This window comes from Salmo salar, chromosome ssa12, assembly GCF_905237065.1.
Source record: "Salmo salar chromosome ssa12, Ssal_v3.1, whole genome shotgun sequence".
Lineage (NCBI taxonomy): Eukaryota > Metazoa > Chordata > Actinopteri > Salmoniformes > Salmonidae > Salmo > Salmo salar.
Genome location: NC_059453.1, coordinates 56374818 through 56393907, shown reverse-complemented (window position 1 = coordinate 56393907; position 19090 = coordinate 56374818). Strand labels below are relative to the sequence as shown.

The 19090-nt window shown below is 47.4% G+C and overlaps 1 protein-coding gene across 1 annotated transcript in view; it reads left to right on the top strand.

The window, feature by feature from the left end:
• LOC106565330 (receptor-type tyrosine-protein phosphatase gamma) overlaps positions 1 to 19090 on the top strand; it is a 305168-nt gene that overhangs the window by 261553 nt on the left and 24525 nt on the right. Inside the window, exons 9-14 of the mRNA XM_014132317.2 lie at positions 5595 to 5779; positions 7681 to 7789; positions 7929 to 7978; positions 8184 to 8952; positions 10875 to 11013; positions 16284 to 16375. Of these exons, the coding sequence (XP_013987792.1) occupies positions 5595 to 5779; positions 7681 to 7789; positions 7929 to 7978; positions 8184 to 8952; positions 10875 to 11013; positions 16284 to 16375 (1344 nt within the window). The remainder of the gene's footprint in view (positions 1 to 5594; positions 5780 to 7680; positions 7790 to 7928; positions 7979 to 8183; positions 8953 to 10874; positions 11014 to 16283; positions 16376 to 19090) is intronic.

Genomic DNA, 19090 nt, shown 5'->3' with positions numbered 1-19090 from the left:
TCACTTCACCCCTTCACCCCTCCATCTCTTCACCCCTCCATCTCTTCATCTCTTCACCACTTCACCCCTCCATCTCTTCACCTCTTCACCCCTCCATCTCTTCACCCCTTCACCCCTCCATCTCTTCACCCCTTCACCCCTCCATCTCTTCACCCCTTCACCACTCCATCTCTTCACCACTTCACCCATCCATCTCTTCACCCCTTCACCTCTTCACCCCTTCACCCCTCCATCTCTTCACCCCTCCATCACTTCACCCCTTCAACCCTCCATCTCTTCACCCCTCCATCTCTTCACCCCTCCATCTCTTCACCCCTTCATCTCTTCACCCCTTCACCTCTTCACCCCTCCATCTCTTCACCCCTTCACCCCTCCATCTCTTCACCCTCCATCTCTTCAGCCCTTCAACCCTCCATCTCTTCACCCCTCCATCTCTTCACCCCTTCATCTCTTCACCCCTTCACCCCTCCATCACTTCACCCCTTCACCCCTCCATCTCTTCACCCCTCCATCTCTTCATCTCTTCACCCCTTTACCCCTCCATCTCTTCACCTCTTCACCCCTCCATCTCTTCACCCCTTCACCCCTCCATCTCTTCACCCCTTCACCCCTCCATCTCTCCACCCCTCCATCTCTTCATTTCTTCACCCCTCCATCTCTTCATCTCGTTACCCCTCCATCTATTCACCCCTTCACCCCTCCATCTCTTCACCCCTCCATCTATTCACCCCTTCACCCCTCCATCTCTTCACCCCTTCACCCCTCCATCTCTTCACCCCTCTATCTCTTCACCCCTTTACCTCTTCACCCCTTCAACCCTCCATCTCTTCACCCCTCCATCTCTTCACCCCTTCATCTCTTCACCCCTTCACCCCTCCATCTCTTCACCCCTTCACCCCTCCATCTCCTCACCCCTCCATCTCTTCACCCCTCCATCTCTTCACCCCTTCATCTCTTCACCCCTTCACCCCTCCATCACTTCACCCCTTCACCCCTCCATCTCTTCATCTCTTCACCCCTTCACCCCTCCATCTCTTCACCGCTTCACCCCTCCATCTCTTCACCCCTCCATCACTTCACCCCTTCAACCCTCCATCTCTTCAACCCTCCATCTCTTCACCCCTTCATCTCTTCACCCCTTCAACTCTTCACCCTCCATCTCTTCACCCCTTCACCCCTCCATCTCTTCACCCCTCCATCTCTTCACCCTCCATCTCTTCACCCCTACAACCCTCCATCTCTTCACCCCTCCATCTCTTCACCCCTTCATCTCTTCACCCCTTCACCCCTCCATCACTTCACCCCTGCATCTCTTCATCTCTTCACCCCTTCACCCCTCCATCTCTTCACCTCTTCACCCCTCCATCTCTTCACCCCTCCATCTCTTCACCCCTTCACCCCTCCATCTCTTCACCACTTCACCCATCCATCTCTTCACCCCTTCACCTCTTCACCACTTCACCCATCCATCTCTTCACCACTTCACCCATCCATCTCTTCACCCATCCATCTCTTCACCCCTCCATCTCTTCACCCCTCCATCTCTTCACCCCTCCATCTCTTCACCCCTCCATCTCTTCACCTCTTCACCCCTTCACCCCTCCATCCCTTCACACCTCCATCTCTCCATCTCTTCACCCCTCCATCTCTTCACCCCTCCACCCCTCCATCTCTTCACCCCTCCATCTCTTCACCCCTCCACCTCTTCACCCCTCCACCCCTCCATCCCTTTACCCCTCCATCCCTTTACCCCTCCATCTCTTCACCCCTCCATCTCTTCACCCCTCCATCTCTTCACCTCTTCACCCCTTCACCCCTCCATCTCTTCACCCCTCCATCTCTCCACCCCTCCATCTCTTCACCCCTCCATCTCTTCACCCCTCCACCCCTCCATCTCTTCACCCCTCCACCCCTTCACCCCTTCACCCCTCCACCCCTTCACCCCTCCATCCCTTTACCCCTCCATCCCTTTACCCCTCCATCTCTTCACCTCTCCATCTCTTTACCCCTCCATCTCTTCACCCCTCCATCTCTTCACCCCTCCATCTCTTCACCCCTCCATCTCTTCACCGTTTCACCCCTCCATCTCTTCACCCCTCCATCTCTTCACCCCTCCATCACTTCACCCCTTCAACCCTCCATCTCTTCACCCCTCCATCTCTTCATCTCTTCACCACTTCACCCCTCCATCTCTTCACCTCTTCACCCCTCCATCTCTTCACCCCTTCACCCCTCCATCTCTTCACCCCTTCACCCCTCCATCTCTTCACCCCTTCACCACTCCATCTCTTCACCACTTCACCCATCCATCTCTTCACCCCTTCACCTCTTCACCCCTTCACCCCTCCATCTCTTCACCCCTCCATCACTTCACCCCTTCAACCCTCCATCTCTTCACCCCTCCATCTCTTCACCCCTCCATCTCTTCACCCCTTCATCTCTTCACCCCTTCACCTCTTCACCCCCTCCATCTCTTCACCCCTTCACCCCTCCATCTCTTCACCCCTCCATCTCTTCAGCCCTTCAACCCTCCATCTCTTCACCCCTCCATCTCTTCACCCCTTCATCTCTTCACCCCTTCACCCCTCCATCACTTCACCCCTTCACCCCTCCATCTCTTCACCCCTCCATCTCTTCATCTCTTCACCCCTTTACCCCTCCATCTCTTCACCTCTTCACCCCTCCATCTCTTCACCCCTCCATCTCTTCACCCCTCCATCTCTTCACCCCTTCATCTCTTCACCCCTTCACCCCTCCATCACTTCACCCCTTCACCCCTCCATCTCTTCATCTCTTCACCACTTCACCCCTCCATCTCTTCACCTCTTCACCCCTCCATCTCTTCACCCCTTCACCCCTCCATCTCTTCACCCCTTCACCCCTCCATCTCTTCACCCCTTCACCACTCCATCTCTTCACCACTTCACCCATCCATCTCTTCACCCCTTCACCTCTTCACCCCTTCACCCCTCCATCTCTTCACCCCTCCATCACTTCACCCCTTCAACCCTCCATCTCTTCACCCCTCCATCTCTTCACCCCTCCATCTCTTCACCCCTTCATCTCTTCACCCCTTCACCTCTTCACCCCTCCATCTCTTCACCCCTTCACCCCTCCATCTCTTCACCCCTCCATCTCTTCAGCCCTTCAACCCTCCATCTCTTCACCCCTCCATCTCTTCACCCCTTCATCTCTTCACCCCTTCACCCCTCCATCACTTCACCCCTTCACCCCTCCATCTCTTCACCCCTCCATCTCTTCATCTCTTCACCCCTTTACCCCTCCATCTCTTCACCTCTTCACCCCTCCATCTCTTCACCCCTCCATCTCTTCACCCCTTCACCCCTCCATCTCTCCACCCCTCCATCTCTTCATTTCTTCACCCCTCCATCTCTTCATCTCGTTACCCCTCCATCTATTCACCCCTTCACCCCTCCATCTCTTCACCCCTCCATCTATTCACCCCTTCACCCCTCCATCTCTTCACCCCTTCACCCCTCCATCTCTTCACCCCTCTATCTCTTCACCCCTTTACCTCTTCACCCCTTCACCCCTCCATCTCTTCACCTCTTCACCGCTTCACCTCTCCACCCCTCCATCTCTTCACCTCTTCACCTCTCCACCCCTCCATCTCTTCACCCCTCCATCTCTTCACCTCTCTATCCCTCCTTCCTCCATCCCTCCATCCAGTACCCCAGAGACTGGTTGGTTGGACTATGCCGGAGCCCTGTGTGTTAAGGCCTGGGGCTAGTGTCTTTATGAGCTTATGTGTTCTTTCAGTCTGTTTGAAGCTGCTCCTCAGGAAACCAACAGCTGGATGAGTCAGCAGTCAGACAGTAATAAAATATTGAGCTGCTCCTCAGGCTGCCTGCCTGCAACCCACGCACGTAACACACACACACGCATGCATACAAACGCACGCACACAAACACACACACAAACCTAACCATGAACCTAACCACTAACCCATTTCCTTAACCCTAATTATAACCCTAACTCTAATTGTAACCCTTAATCTACCCCTTAAGGTTAAAATAGCAGTGGTGTAAAGTACTTAAGTAAAAATACTTTAAAGTACTACATAAGTCGTTTTTTGGGTGTATCTGTACTTTACTTTACCATTTATATTTTTGACATCTTTTTATTTCTCTACATTCCTAAAGAAAATAATGTACTTTCTACTCCATACATTTTCTCTGACACCCAAAAGAACTCGTTACATTTTGAATGATTAGCAGGACAGGAACATTTTTCAATTCACGCATCCGTACTGGTCATCCCTACTGCATCTGATCTGGCGGAATCACTAAACACAAATGCTTTGTTTGTAAATTACGGGCGTGTTCGTCAATTCAATCTGGCGCTCTGAGCATTCGTAAATTCAGAGCGTTGTTAGATTATTCGTTCGTATCGCTCTCAGAGCGTTCAGAGAGCACACTGGATGCTCTGGCCAAGGAGTAGGGTTGATTCAAGCGTTCTGACCTCACAACGGCAGTCAAGCACCGAAGCTATCATTGGCTAGCTTGCTAGCTACTTCCAGACACAAATCACAGAACACCTCACTCTGACCGTTTTACTCTGAGCTGGAAATTATCAATTTCATGTTATCCAGAGCGTTGGTGACTGTGCTGCTGGCAACAATTTAATTACACTTTTTTTGTAGACGTTTACTGACACCAGCCGTATTCAAGGAGTGTGGAGTGTTGATAAATTCATCTGTTATTCTGCCCTCTGGCACACTCAGACGAGAGGGCTCTGAAATCGGAGTATATAGACAGAGCGAATTTACGAACGCACCCTAGTGTTGGAGTGTGCCCCTGGCTATCCATAAATTAAAAAACAAGAAAATTGTGCTGTCTGATTTGCTTAATATAATGAATTTGAAATGATTTATACTTTTACTTTTAAAACTAAAGTATATTTTAGCAATTACATTTACTTTTGATACTTAAGTATATTTAAAACCAAATACTTTTAGACTTTTACTCAAGTAGTATTTTACTGGGTGGCTCACTTTTACTTGAGTCATTTTCTATAAATGTATCTTTACATTTACTCAAGTATGACAATTGGGTACGTTTTCCACCACTGTCCTTTGCCCTCATGGGCATGTGGGAAATTCCATGTTTTACTATCCTTGTGAGGCCTTTTTGGGATTTTAGGTCCCGATAAAGATAGAAGAACCACACACACACACACACACACACACACACACACACACACACACACACACACACACACACACAGTGCTTGCCATCATCAGATCGGACTGCTATGATGTAAACACAGCCAGCAGTCCGCCGCTCCGAGCAAGGCGTTCTATTTTTACCTGTTTGTTTGTCGGTGTCACCATTGCTTCATTTGTAAGAAAAACAAGCCCCTCAAGGCTCTCTCTCTCTCTCTCTCTCTCTCTCTCTCTCTCTCTCTCTCTCTCCTCCCCTCTTCTTATATCTCTCTCTCTTCTATCCTCTTCCACCCAGGGTAGTTTTTATGTGACTTATGAGTCATTTGTTTACCTTTTTTCTCCTCTCTCCTCTCTCGATCCATCCCTCTCCTCATTCTTCCCCCCTCCATCCCTCTCCCTTCCTCACCAGTCTGTAGCAGTGCCCCGGTCAACATGAAGATCCAGCCGCTGAATGGCACTGCCCTGGTGGTGAGCTGGCAGCGCCCGCTAGTGGTTTACCACCCGCCTATCACCAGCTTCATGGTCTCCTACAGCTGGGTGAAGAGTGATGTGGCCTACGAGAAGACCTTCACCAAGACTGGGGACCAGAACATGGTGAGACACAGATAGACAACACTCTGCAGTTTACAAGAAAACAAGCGTTTTCCCTGGTAAGAAACTATTCAGCTGCCATACTCAGGACCAGGAGTTTTCACTAATCTTGTGATCTGACCAGGAACAACTCTGTGTCCTAGTTATAGCTCATAGTTAGGTCCTGGTCAGGTCAGGTTGACCAGAAAAAAACGAGTGTGTCTGTCACTCGGTCACAGTCACCTGGCTGGAAATAGACACTCCAAGCCTGTCTCACACACACTGCACTGATGACTCCCCACTGTGATGTGTCTGTTTGGTGGGCTCAACTCCCTCCAGTGTCAGTGAGAGGTGAGATGGACACTTCCTCTGTCTGATACGGTGGCTATAATCTGTGAACTGGGTGAAGTTATGTTTTTTATATTTAAAGACATGGCAGTCTGCTTGTTGATATATTTCCTGCCCTCACATTAGTTACTTGGATGTGTTGATTATTTAGACGTGCCAAATGGAGACTAAAGCGCCCAACTCTGTCTTTCATCCTCTAAAAATATGTTTTGAGATGAGGCCAGACAGAGGAGGCTTTGAACAATCATTTCATTTAAATACGCAGCAGGAGAGACGCTGTCTGAAGAGAGACGATGCAGAGACATTTCCTTGACATTCATCTCTCCTTGGCTACACTCAATCACCACCGTCTCTCTCTCTCTCTCTCTCTCTCTCTCTCTCTCTCTCGCTCTCTCTCTGCCAAGTCCCTCCTTCTCCTCCCGCTCGTCAGCCCCCTCTTTCTATTTCTCTGCCCACTTAATTTTCATTTTTATTTTCAATCTCCGTACCCGGACCCCCTTATCAGGGTCACATCAGGGACCTGCAGGCTTCCTGCAATCACAATTGAATCAATTGAAAACCACTCAAGCCCTTAGTTTCACTTCCCCCTTCTCTCATCTCCCCTTCGGCCAATGCAATAACATTCCATTCTGGAGACCATCTCTAATAGAATTAACTTTAACCAGAATGGCTTCTGCTGCATCAGACAGTGAGGGATAGGTAGGTTTCAGTTTCAGGCTTTATGAGTCATATGTGCGGGATGCGCATGGTATACATCGTCCAACGAATTGCTTACTTCTCCACAACGCAACAACATTAAGAAATAATAAAAGATAAGAATACGTACATAAAGAAAATGGCTCAGTAGAATAGAAATAAACATTTTAGCATAGGTATAATACAGGAAGGCACAATTTATTGTCCAATTTTTACACGTGTATTGGGGAAGGGGGGGCAGTGTATAAACTGAGCAGTATAGTAAGAGTCTGGTAGCAGCAGTTGTGATGTGTGTGTAGCATGAATGTGTATGTGTGTGTGCGTGAGTGCATGTGTTCTAAGGTGCAGAGAATCAGAGCAGGTGGTCAGTCCAGATCAAGTGTTCAGCAGTCTAATGGCTCGTGGATAGAAACTGTCTCTGAGCCTGTTGGTATCAGACCTCATGCTCCGATACCGTCTGCCCCGACTAAGGTTGTGAACAGCTTGTGGCTGGGCTGTGTGGGTTCCTTGATGATGCTGCGTGCCTTCCTCAGACACTGTTTCGAGTAGATGTCCTTGATGGTTGGGAGCACGGTCCCAGTGATGTACTGGGCCGTCTTCACCACCCGCTGGAGGGCCTTGCGGTCTTAAGGACGCAGTGAGGGGTACGTGAGGACACAAAGAAGGGTAGGGGTTAGGTGAGGATAAAGCAGATGCTATAGATCCCTAACATGGCTGTGAGCTGCCGGTATTGACACTCACGAATTGTAAATCATATGTGAATTGTTTCCTTAGGCCTTTGATGTACTGTATTGTGGATAGCCCATATCTACAGGTCTCAGTGGCAGTCTGTCTTCCTGACTCTCGTTCTCTCTCTCTCTCTCGCTGTGATCAATTTACAGAAGGCGGTGATAACCCATGTGTCTTCAGACATCCTGTATCTGTTCAGAGTCCAGGCGGTGTGCCAGAGAGACCTACGCAGTGACTTCAGCCAGACACTGCTCTTCAGAGGTAATCACACCACACACCATAACACAGCATATACAGTACAGCCCGATGGATGGAGTCTTAACTTCCAAATAATCTTGACCTTCGAAATGATTAGAGTTACTTTAATACTAACAGCAGACACTTGTCTTTGCTATTCCAGCTAACACCACCAGGATATTTGAGGGAACACGGATAGTGAAAACTGGAATGGTGAGTGAAGTGGACATCATTTGTGTTGTCCAGACGATGGCGACATAGTAATTTATTTTGTTATGTGCCAGCATGATTACTGACTATCTCTCTCTCTCTCTGTCTCTCTCTCTCTCTCTCTCTCTCTCTCTCTCTCTCTCTCTCTCTCTCTCTCTCTCTCGTGTGTGTCTCTGTCTCTGTGTCTCTCTCTTCCTCCCTCCCCCAGCCCACTGTCTCCCCAGCCTCCTCGGCAGACATGGCTCCCATAAGCTCCGGATCCTCTACCTGGACCTCCTCTGGCCTCCCCTTCTCCTTCGTCTCTATGGCTACAGGGGGCATGGGCCCCTCGTCCAGCGGCAGTCAGGCCACGGTAGCATCGGTGGTAACCAGCACCCTTCTGGCCGGCCTGGGCTTCAGCGGAGGGGTCATCTCCTCCCTGCCTGGCTCTCTCTGGCCCACCCAGGCCCCTGCAGCCAGCCCTGGGTCTAACCCCGGCCCGGGTCCCAGCCGCCAGCCTGCCCAGCCCCAGGCCTCCACCAAGCCCCCCACAGCCCCTCAGGGTGGTTCTGACACGGACACCCCCACAGAGGAGAAGGAGGTGGGGGTGGACAGGGAGAACGAGGCGGAGGAGGGAGAGGGAGAGGAGGATGAAGGGGAAGACGACAGGAGGAGGAAGAAGAATAACAAGACAGCGCCTGATGAGGTGGAGATGCATCTAAATGACACTGTGGTCAAAGAGCCCATTTCCGCCCTCACCCCCACAGCCACCGCCAAAGAGAAAGGACAGGGGCAGGGAGAGCCTGTTGCTAACAGCACCACAGTGCCAATAAGTGGAGGGGAGGACCAACTGGTCAGAGTGGACAGTAACACAGGGCCCACTGTGGAGCCAAAGAACGACACAGCAGAGAGAGAGATACAGATTCCCCAGAGCCCAACACGCTCCCCAAAGACTAGCGGGGAAGAGAAGAGCCTTTGGCCTTTCTCTGTCCACACTGGTGAGTAGAACTCTCTGTATAGCCCAATCTTTGGAACAAGGGGCAGATTTAAGCAATAAGACTCAAGGGGGTGTGGTATATGGCCAATATACCATGGCTAAGGGCAGTTATTTTGCACGACGCAAAGCAGAGTGCCTGGAATACAGCCCTTAGCCGTGGTATATTGGAAATATACCACAAACCCCCGAGGTGCCTTATTGCTATTATAAACTGGTTACCAACGTAATTAGAGCAGTAAAAATACATGTTTTGTCATGCCCGTGCTATACGGTCTGATATACCATGGCTGTCAGCCAATCAGCATTCAGAGCTCGAACCACCAAGTTTATAAATCCTCTTTTTAGCACTTGAGATATTCTTCACCATATTTAGACCGGTATAATGTCATTTTAGTTTTCTGGATCCCACTTCTCCCTTCTGCAGCTTGTCATATTAAACTGTCTGTGTTATTATAGATGTGCATATCAACAGTAAATATGAGACAGGCAGGGGCACATTTGAAACATTAGCCTTAAAATCAGCTCCTGCTTCAGTATGTGGCAATGCTATATTATAGCCAGAGACAAATAGCTCAATTTCTGAGTGCTACCATAATACCACCCAGAGAGCCCTAGAGAAAGTAATGGAACTATTCTACAGCCTGTGGGGCCATTACCTAGCCTGGGGGCCATTAGTTTGGGGCATTCTCTGAGGCATATTTCAGGAACAAACTGCCTGCTTGCCTGACTTCCTGCCAGGGAGAAAAGAGAGAACGTAGTAACCAGTGTATTTGTTTTCTGAATAACAATGTGTTTGTGGCTGCTCCATCATACATTTCCTTATTCCTTCCGAGTTATCGGATCCATTTATTTGAGTCGTGCCCACGGCCTCAAGTTAAACCTAGTCACTTACCCTCCCGATGAGTCCCACTCACTCCAATTGTCTGTAAATGTATAAATATAGATTATCATTTTTTTTTTTCAAGTAGAGCTGAACTCATTTTTTGTTCTCAAGTGGAACTGGTTGTTTGATGGCTGAGGTATCCCGGAGTGGCCCAGGTAGTCGGAATAATCTCAGGTGGATTTGTGTTTTGTTTGTTGTGTTTTGTGTGTTATAGTGTTGTTTATGTGTTGAATTGTTATGTGTGTTAAAGCTAAAATCCTTAATTGCTACAACCATTTTTGGACTTAATTATGGGAGGCCCATGCGCACCCATAAATACCAGTACCAGCACACACACCACATGAAACCAAACCACGAAACGTAAATAACGAAACGCAAAACATACAATAATCCCACCCTCGTCCCTGATTGGAGGACCTCAAACATTTTAGTGTACATTTGTGTATATATAAGTATTCCAGCACTCATCAATTCCCCTTCAGACAGCCACAGATCAACCCATCTTTCCCAATAAATCATCATTCTGACATTTCCTCTCGCAATACATCCCTCCTTTCTCCCTTGGTGTCTCACTAGGGACTTGAACCTCTCCACCTGCAACCATTTCTGCCGAAATGTCCTCCAAAATAAACATTTTACCCAAGAGCACAAGGATGTTTCCTATTGACTGACCGTGGTCCTTCAAATACTTCATGAGTTTAGTTCTGTCATACCCCAACAGAACCCACAATATATGCTTGATTTACTCCAATGTTTGTGGCCAAGGTAAATGTAAACAAACACTCTATAGCCTCAAAACATGGTAAAAACGATCATGTTGATATCGTGGATGGTCAGTCCTTGCACCCATAGTTCTGTCTTTGTATTTGAGAGTTATATTCTCCAGGCCAATCCCTCAGCTTTTTACCAAAACAGAGGCGGGGTGTCCACTGTTTTTGTTTCGATTCAGGATTCAAGCTTTAAAGTGTTTTGTATGTAAATGTGTTGAAGTGTTTTGTTTGTAAGTCTCCACCTCCATCCCTCCTCCCCCACCCCTCCAGACAGGACCAGTGTGTCCAACATGACCCGCAGCCCTCACCCCGGGGTGGGCAGGATGGAGTGGATCATCCCCCTGGTGGTAGTCTCTGCGCTCACTCTGCTCTGCCTCATCATGCTACTGGCTGTCCTGGTCTACTGGAGGTAAGATATTATATTATTACTGTGTGTGTGTGTGTGTGGGTGCGTGGGTGGTAGTGTCTCTCTTAACCAACCTTGCTTAATGAGCTCAGAAAAATGTGTCTAGTTTGCCACTATAAGACAATGAAAGCCTTCTCAGGGCAGAAGATTGAGTTGCACCATGTTGTCCTGCACTCCTCTCCTCCACTCCAAGTGATCAGGGGTCCCTTTTATCTCCTCATCCCCACTGCTCTGTTCAGTCACAGCTGTCAATTAACCCTCTATATCTCTGTCACAGAAACAGATAGCCGTCCTCTCTCTTCTTTACCTATTCACACTGGCCCTTGGGGCTAGTGGTCCTCACAGACACGCACTCCTGTTCGGAGTGGGGTGACCTGTCCTCTTGCGCACCGGGGACATCTACTTTCCTGGGCGCGTGCGCATCCGCACGCTTCTGGCCACCGGGAACCTACTTGGTGGAGGACGACTGCTTTTTTTGGCAGCCCTCCCTCTCATCCTCCCTTTCTCCTCCCTCCATTCCTCATACCTCTCTCCTCCCGCTTCCCTATCACGCTCATCTCTGCAGGGGGGGGCAGCCCACAGGGGCCATGGTGCCGGGAGGGGGCCCAGCTGTGTGTTCATCTGCAGTGTGATGCCAACCACACGCACACGCCCACACACGCACACACCACTCTCTTTCTCAACCCTAGTAATTACACAGGACAGGCTAACGACAGGCTACACGTGCTGCCTACTGCAGCCTAATGCACTATACAGCACAATGGATCATTACTTGAGCTCCGTGTATTATGCTTGATTTATTTATACACCCGCTCTGCCTTGAGCACTTTCATAGGAGCGAAAGCTTGGCCGGATTTGATGATTTTGTTTGCGATGGAAATGTAAGGTTGATGTGCTTTCTGAGTTCAATGTGTAACTATGGCTCCCTCTCACTTCTACTGGTGATGCCATTGTGAGAGTGCGCGAGAGAGCGAGCCAATGATGTGAATGTTGGAATGAGGAAAATAGAGGATGATCAGCTCCATGGAATACTAATTGAAGTAATTAATACATCTGTGAGTGATAGATCTAGCGAGTGAGTGCCGTGGTGGTAGGTGATGGGAGAGTAGCAGGGGGAGTGTGTGGGATGTGACAGTGAAAGTCTGTCTGTCTCCCTCTCTGGGCTGTGGTGGTGACGAGAGCTGACACCTCCCAGACAATGGCTTTCTCCCCTGAGGGAACAGGATCTGATGAAAGACCAGCTCGACCCGTTCACTCTCACCGTCCTCTCCTCTCATCCCTCTTTCACTCCCCCATCCCTGCTCGGTCAGAAGGGAAGGAGACCATGCAATGGAGGAGATTGAAATAGATTTTTCAGAACACTATGGCGATTCATAATTGGCGAAATGCATACACGGTCCTCATTAGCTCAGCATCACTTTCTGTCTCTTTTTACTACAGAGAATATGATGTGATCACTGATTCGATGACATTTGTTTCACCTCGACACTAGATTTGATGTTTGTATTCGTCTAAGTGATCTGAGTTGTGTGTCAAAAGACAATATTTGCTATTAAAGGGGAGGACTCCATCTGTTTAGCTTGAGGATATGGTCATAGTTGGAGGGATCTCACAGATGTTTCACAGAGGTTTAACGGAGTAAACAATACATCTATATTTAACTCCGGTAGGAGAGACTGATTCTCAGTAACCACTCAGAGTCAGGGGTTGCTAGGAAAAGAGGTGGACCAGGCTGTTTGGACTGGCGGATAATTTAGTCCAATGAAAAGGACTCATCCTTCTACCATGACTTCCTTCCATCTCACTCTGTCTATTTTTGAACAGGGGCCCTCTTCCCCAAGTATGGGAAGCGTTGAGAGTCCAGTGAGACAGTCTTTTAGTTCTATCCCTCCCTCCCTCTCTCGTTCCATCCATCCCCCTTTCTCTCTGGTGGAGTTCCCCCCTCCCCCAGTGTAAGGTGAGGTGGTATTGAGAGGCTGGTTAGTTAGCTCGCCACACCACACCACACATTCCCCCTCAGGGAGTAATTAGCCAGGGGGGCAGGGATTGAGGGGGACAGGGGTATGACGCAAGCTAGGGGAGACCCTCCCCTCATTTATTCAATCACTCTCTCTTTCTCTCTTTCTTTCCCTCTCAATTCAACTCTCTCTCTGTCTTTCTCTCCCACTCACTCACTCACTCACTCACTCACTCACTCACACTCGCTTTCTCTCCCTCTCTCTCTTCCGCGCTCCCTTCTTCTCTCCTTCTGCAAATGCCATTGGGCCACACTCCTGTTTTCTTTTCCTCCTCCTCTCTCTCGACCAGAATGACCAGCATCTGCTCTCTCCTCTGCATCAAGTACCGGTAGGTAGGGGAACGTCAGTAGACATACTGGTAGGGCAACGTCAGTAGACAAACTGGTAGGGGAACGTCAGTAGACATACCGGTTGGAGGAACCCAGATGGGAAAAGCTGGTGTTTACGGAATGGACTTGCTTCTGTGTGAGTGCAGGTGAAGGCTCTGTGAGGTTATAGAGGGACTCCTACTACTACTGCAGCACTCCTTTTCTCCTTGCTGTCTGTCTTCCCATCTCTCTCTCAAGCTGCTAGACACAGAATACATTGGGTGACATTTCAAAAAGCCTCTGACAAAATGCAAGCTTCAGAGAAATACATTTAGAACAACTTCTCAAGGCTAGCGACTAGCTAGTCATTGAGGGCTCGTGCTTGTGTGTACATGTTGGAGGCAGAGAGGCTGCCAGGGCTGTATATAGTCCTGCTGTATTTAGTCTCTGCTGTGTGTTGCCTGTCATCCGGTAGTGTGACTCAGGGGCCAGGGCTAAATGTAGCATGGTGTTTGTCCCTGGGTCAGCGTTGTTGCTTACCTGTTCCTAATGGTCAGCTCACTGTGTGTCTTTACAGGAGGTAGTTTGCGTGCGTGTGTACTTTTCCCCCTGTAATAGCAGGGTGTTGTTGTGTCTGGTCATTGTCATCTACTGAGTCATAACTGTATGACATCAGCAGGGTTGTAAATAGGGCTGGTTCTAACCACTCTGGGGCTTTCAGGTGTAGTTTAACTGCCAGCTCTGTCTGTGTAATTATATTCAGGGCAGTTCCATGAGAACAGAGTGACGCTGAGACTCCGATTTTTCATGTCAAGCAAAAACCAATGATTGGAAAGTTAAACACACCAAGGACTACTTTTAACAATTTCCATGGACATTTTTACAAAAACACATTTACTTGAAGAACAGTGCAGATACCAAGTTTGGTAACAGACTGAAGGCACAGACAACACAAACCGTCATTCTGTTACCAAACTTTGCATCTGCACTGTTCTTCAAGTAAATGTGTTTTTGTAAAATGTGGAAATTGTTAAAAGTGGTCACTGTCCATAATTTAATTAACTTTGTATGGTTTGATTTAACTTTGCAATGATTGGTTTTTGTTTGATAACCGAAGTCAGCTTGCAGGTGCCCAGCTCACCACAAGGAGTTGCTAGAGCACAGTGGGACAAGGAAAGCACGGTCCGGCCAAACCCTCCCCTAACCCGGACGATGCTGGGCCAATTGTGCGCCGCCTCATGGGTCTCCCAGTCACGTCCGGCTGTTACACAGCCTGGGATCGAACCCGGGACTGTAGTGACGCCTCAAGTACTGCAATGCAGTGCCTTAGACCGCTGCGCCACTCGGGAGCAGAATGAAGATGTTTTAACTGTTTTGTGTTAGCTAACTCACAGTGGTAAAAACGGGTTATAATTATGTAATTACAATGAGAACTGTGTAAGGGACGGACCAAGCAGTCAACGAGAGACATCTGAGTAGGGTGCAATGCAATTATTAGGCGGTTTATTTTCCTAAACATGATGTGGTTTACAAAGTAAGATAAATCTAAAACCATATTGCACAAAAAGAGAACTATAAGGTCTGTAATTAAATAAAATAAAACTTAAGTGTAAAAACAGATCTACAAAGCAGAACAGAGTAAGCAACTCAAATGAAGGGTTAACTGAAGTCATAAGGGTATGCTGCATTCATAACCAAGTGGGAAGATGGTAATTACCAGTTGTGAAGTCGTAAATAGCAGCATTCACATGCTTTGAACTTGTTGAGAAACGTAGATTGGCTAATGGCCAACAAGCTGGGTCAACCATAAGCAAAAAAATACAGCTATTATGTTTGTTTACAAACTATAATGTTCAAAAACCATATTAATAGATTGCTTTCTATAAATAATGTCAGAGGTCCACATGTGGGAGAAGTCCGGGTTAGGGGAGGGTTTGGTCGGCCGGGATGTCCTTAGTGACAGCGCTCTAGTGACTCCTGTGGCGGGCCGGGCACATGCACGCTGACACGGTCGCCAGGTGTGCGGCTCGCTTCTGGGTTAAGCAGGCATTGTGTCAAGAAGCATTGCGGCTTGGCTGGGTCGTGTTTCGGAGGATGCACGGCGCTCGACCTTCTCCTCTCCCGAGTCCGTACGGGAGTTGCAGCGATGGGACAAGATTGTAACTGACAAGACTCAAGAGATGCAAAGGTCGAGAGCCATGCGTCCTCCGAAACACAACCCTGCCAAGCCGCACTGCTTCTTGACACACTGTTCACTTAACCCGGAAGCCAGCCTCACCAATCTGTCGGAAGAAACACCGGCCAGCTGGCAACCAAAGTCAGCTTGCATGCACCTGGCCCGCTACAAGGAGTCGCTAGAACGGAAATGAACAAGGAAATCCCGGGCTGCCAAACCCTCCCCTAACCTGGACGACGCAGGGCCAATTGTGCGCCGCCGCAGTCACGGTCGGCTGTGACAAGCCTGGGATCAAACCCGGGTCTGTAGTGACGGCTCAAGCACTGCAATGCAGTGCCTTAGTCCGCTGTGCCACTCGGGAGGCCCACAATGATTGGTTTTTGTTTGACATACATTTTAAAGTAAAAAAATATAAGTCAGTGTCACTGTTACCATGGAATTGCACTTCACCATTCTGCTGTTTTAACCTGTCACGGATGGCGTGTCAACTCTCTCTATGCTGTTTTGTGTTAGCCAGCTCACAGTGGTCAAAACGGGTTACAACAATCCATTTCCCCTCACGTAAATCACGTAGTCATTTTTTGTTTGGACACGAAATGTTTGGTGAAAATGAATGTTGACGTGCGAAGGATGGGGATATTTAGCTGTGCTGATACATGTGGCCTCTTTCGATGTGGTACTGATGGTACTCTGCATCATGTTCCTCTCAACTGTGGTGTACTAATGTTTATGTTGGGTTAACTATTTCCTCTCCTCTGTGTCTGTCTACAGGAGGTTTTTCCAGACAGCTCACTTCTATGTGGAGGACAGTAGTTCTCCCAGGGTGGTGGCCAATGAGAACATCCCCGTCATCCCCATCCCAGGTGAGACATAACACAACCTAACACGCCCTCAACTGGAATACACCCTGGGTGAGTTTAGTTCGCGTCAACGTTTTGCTACGTTGCACGACATTTTGTACTAAACGACACGTTTCCCCAAAACAGTGCCCACCGTTTTTTCAAAAGCCTTTGAGGTATGTTTGCTCCATTTTGGTGGGTTTGGCAAGGTGTGGCCTGATCAATATGGGTGTGACCATTTGAAATACCACACCATACAATATTCGCCCTTGGGGCCACCATAGTCACAATATTTTTCAATTGGCTGTTCAGTAAATTACCGTTTCTGTTTCATTTAACGTAGCACAGAGTTCTGAACATGCACCCCCTTTCTTAACACACCCTCTAGTCTGAGGGCCAAATTCAATCAAACCTTTATGCAGTGTTGTTGTTTACAAACTATTGCCCACCCACTCCACACACACCTTATTCTAGAAGTGTCTACCTGGTAGAAAATGTAAGGTTTTTGTAGAACCTACAACCATATGGTGATTTTATTTGTAGAACCTACAACCATTTGGTGACTATACTGAACAGTTGCAGTTCATATGAGGAAATCAGTCAATTGAAATAAATTCTTTAAGCCCTAATCTATGGATTTCACGTGACGGAGAATACAGATATGCATCTGTTGGTCACAGATACCTTAAAAATAAAATGGGCCTCAGGATCTCGTCATAGTATTTCTGTGCATTCAATTTGCCATCGATAAAATTATATTGTGTATTCGTTGTCCGTAGCTTATGCCTGCCCATACCGTATCCCCACCGCCACCATGGGGCACTCTGTTCACAACGCTGACATCAGGAAACTGGTCGCCCACATGACACCATACACGTGGTCTGCAGTTGTGAGGCCGGTTGGACGTACTGCCAAATTCCCTAAAACAATGTTGGAGGCAGCTTATGGTAGAGAAATTAACATCCAATTCTCTGGTAACAGCTCTGGTGGACATTCCTGTCAGCATGCCAATTAAACGCTCCCTCAAAACTTGAGACATCTGTGGCATTGTGTAGTGTGACAAAACTGCACATTTTAGAGTGGCCTTTTATTGTCCCCAGCACAATGGGCACCTGTGTAATGATCATACTGTTGAATCAGCTTCTTCATATGCCACACCTGTCAGATGGATGGATTATCTTGGCAAAAGAGAAATGCTCACTAACAGGGATGTAAACACATGTGTGCACAACATTTGAGAGAAATAAACTTTTTGTGCTTATGGAACATTTCAGGGATTTTTTATTTTAGCTCATGAAACATAGGACCAACACTTTACATGTTGCATTTATATTTTTGTTCAGTGTAGATTGTACATGAAGTACAATTGGTGGGATTTGCTTTAACTCTTTAAAAGTATTTTTGTGGTAGAAGTTTTAAAAAGTTTTACTTTACTATTTAAAGCAAGCAGTTACATATAGTCAAAATGAAATGTAGTAAAATAATTGGTCTGATTTATTTTGATAGACTACTATATCAATCGTATTAGTTTGGATTGTGGGGCAGTTGGATCAGAAAAATGTCTAAACTACAATTCTTATGTGTAAAAACTAAAAGAAGAAACACATGGAAATAAAAAGCAGGATCATGTAGACAACTCTTAGGAAAGCAAAGCAACTCTGAGTCATTCATGCTGTGGGTTTCAGATAAATAGATACACAACTTACTTTTGTAAAACGTTCAGTATAAATGAAGTTTAATTTTAGTTGAATGATGATCGAATAATTTAGAATGTTTTATGCTTGTATTTGGGGAGAGAAATATGATTGTGCATCTAGTAAGGACAGATCTTTAAACGTATTTTTGTGGTAGTTGAAGAACTATGTAGAATAGGTTTGTATGTAGACCTACTGATAGCTGGCTGTAGTTCTATCTAATAAATCAACTCTTTAGGGATAACAGCGGTCACGGAAAAGTACATTGGTCTGTTTGCTAGCTTGTTTTAAATAATGTATGGTTTTGAAATACCTTATAGTAGCTTTAGTAATGGTGGTGTCTGGTTATAGTTGAAAAACTAGGTAGATGAAAAGTTAGGATAGCCTGGTTGTGGTCAGTAGGTGTGGTCAGTAGTTTTAGTAAGTAGTTGTGTGGTTCAGTATTTGTGGTCAATAGTTGTGGTCAGTTGTTGTGTTCTGTTGTGGAAGTCAGTATAGCCTGGTTGTGGTGAGTAGCTGTGGTCAGCAGTTTTGGTTCACTGGTTGTGTGGTTCAATAGTTGTAGTCAGTAGTTGTGTTCTGTTGTGGTCAGTAGTTTTGTGGTTGTGGTCATTAGCTGTGGTCAGTAGTTTTGGTAAGTAGGTGGTTGTGGTCAGTAGTTTTGTGGTTGTGGTCAGTAGTTTTGTGGTTGTGGTCAGTAATTGCATGGTTCAGTAGTTGTGGTCTGTAGTTATGGTCTGTAGTTGTGTTGTGGTCTGTAATTGTGTTGTGGTCAGTAGTTGTGGTCAGTAGTTTTGTGGTTGTGGTCAGTAATTGCATGGTTCAGTAGTTATGGTCTGTAGTTATGGTCTGTAGTTGTGTTGTGGTCTGTAATTGTGCTGTGGTCAGTAGTTGTGGTCAGTAGTTGTGTGGTTGTGGCCAATAGTTGGGTGGTTCAGTAGTTGTGTGGTCAATAGTTGTGTGGTTGTGGTCAGTAGTCTTGTGGTCAGAGTCTAAACTACAGTTGTTGCGTGTGAAAACTGAACAAAGTGCGATGAGAAGTTAT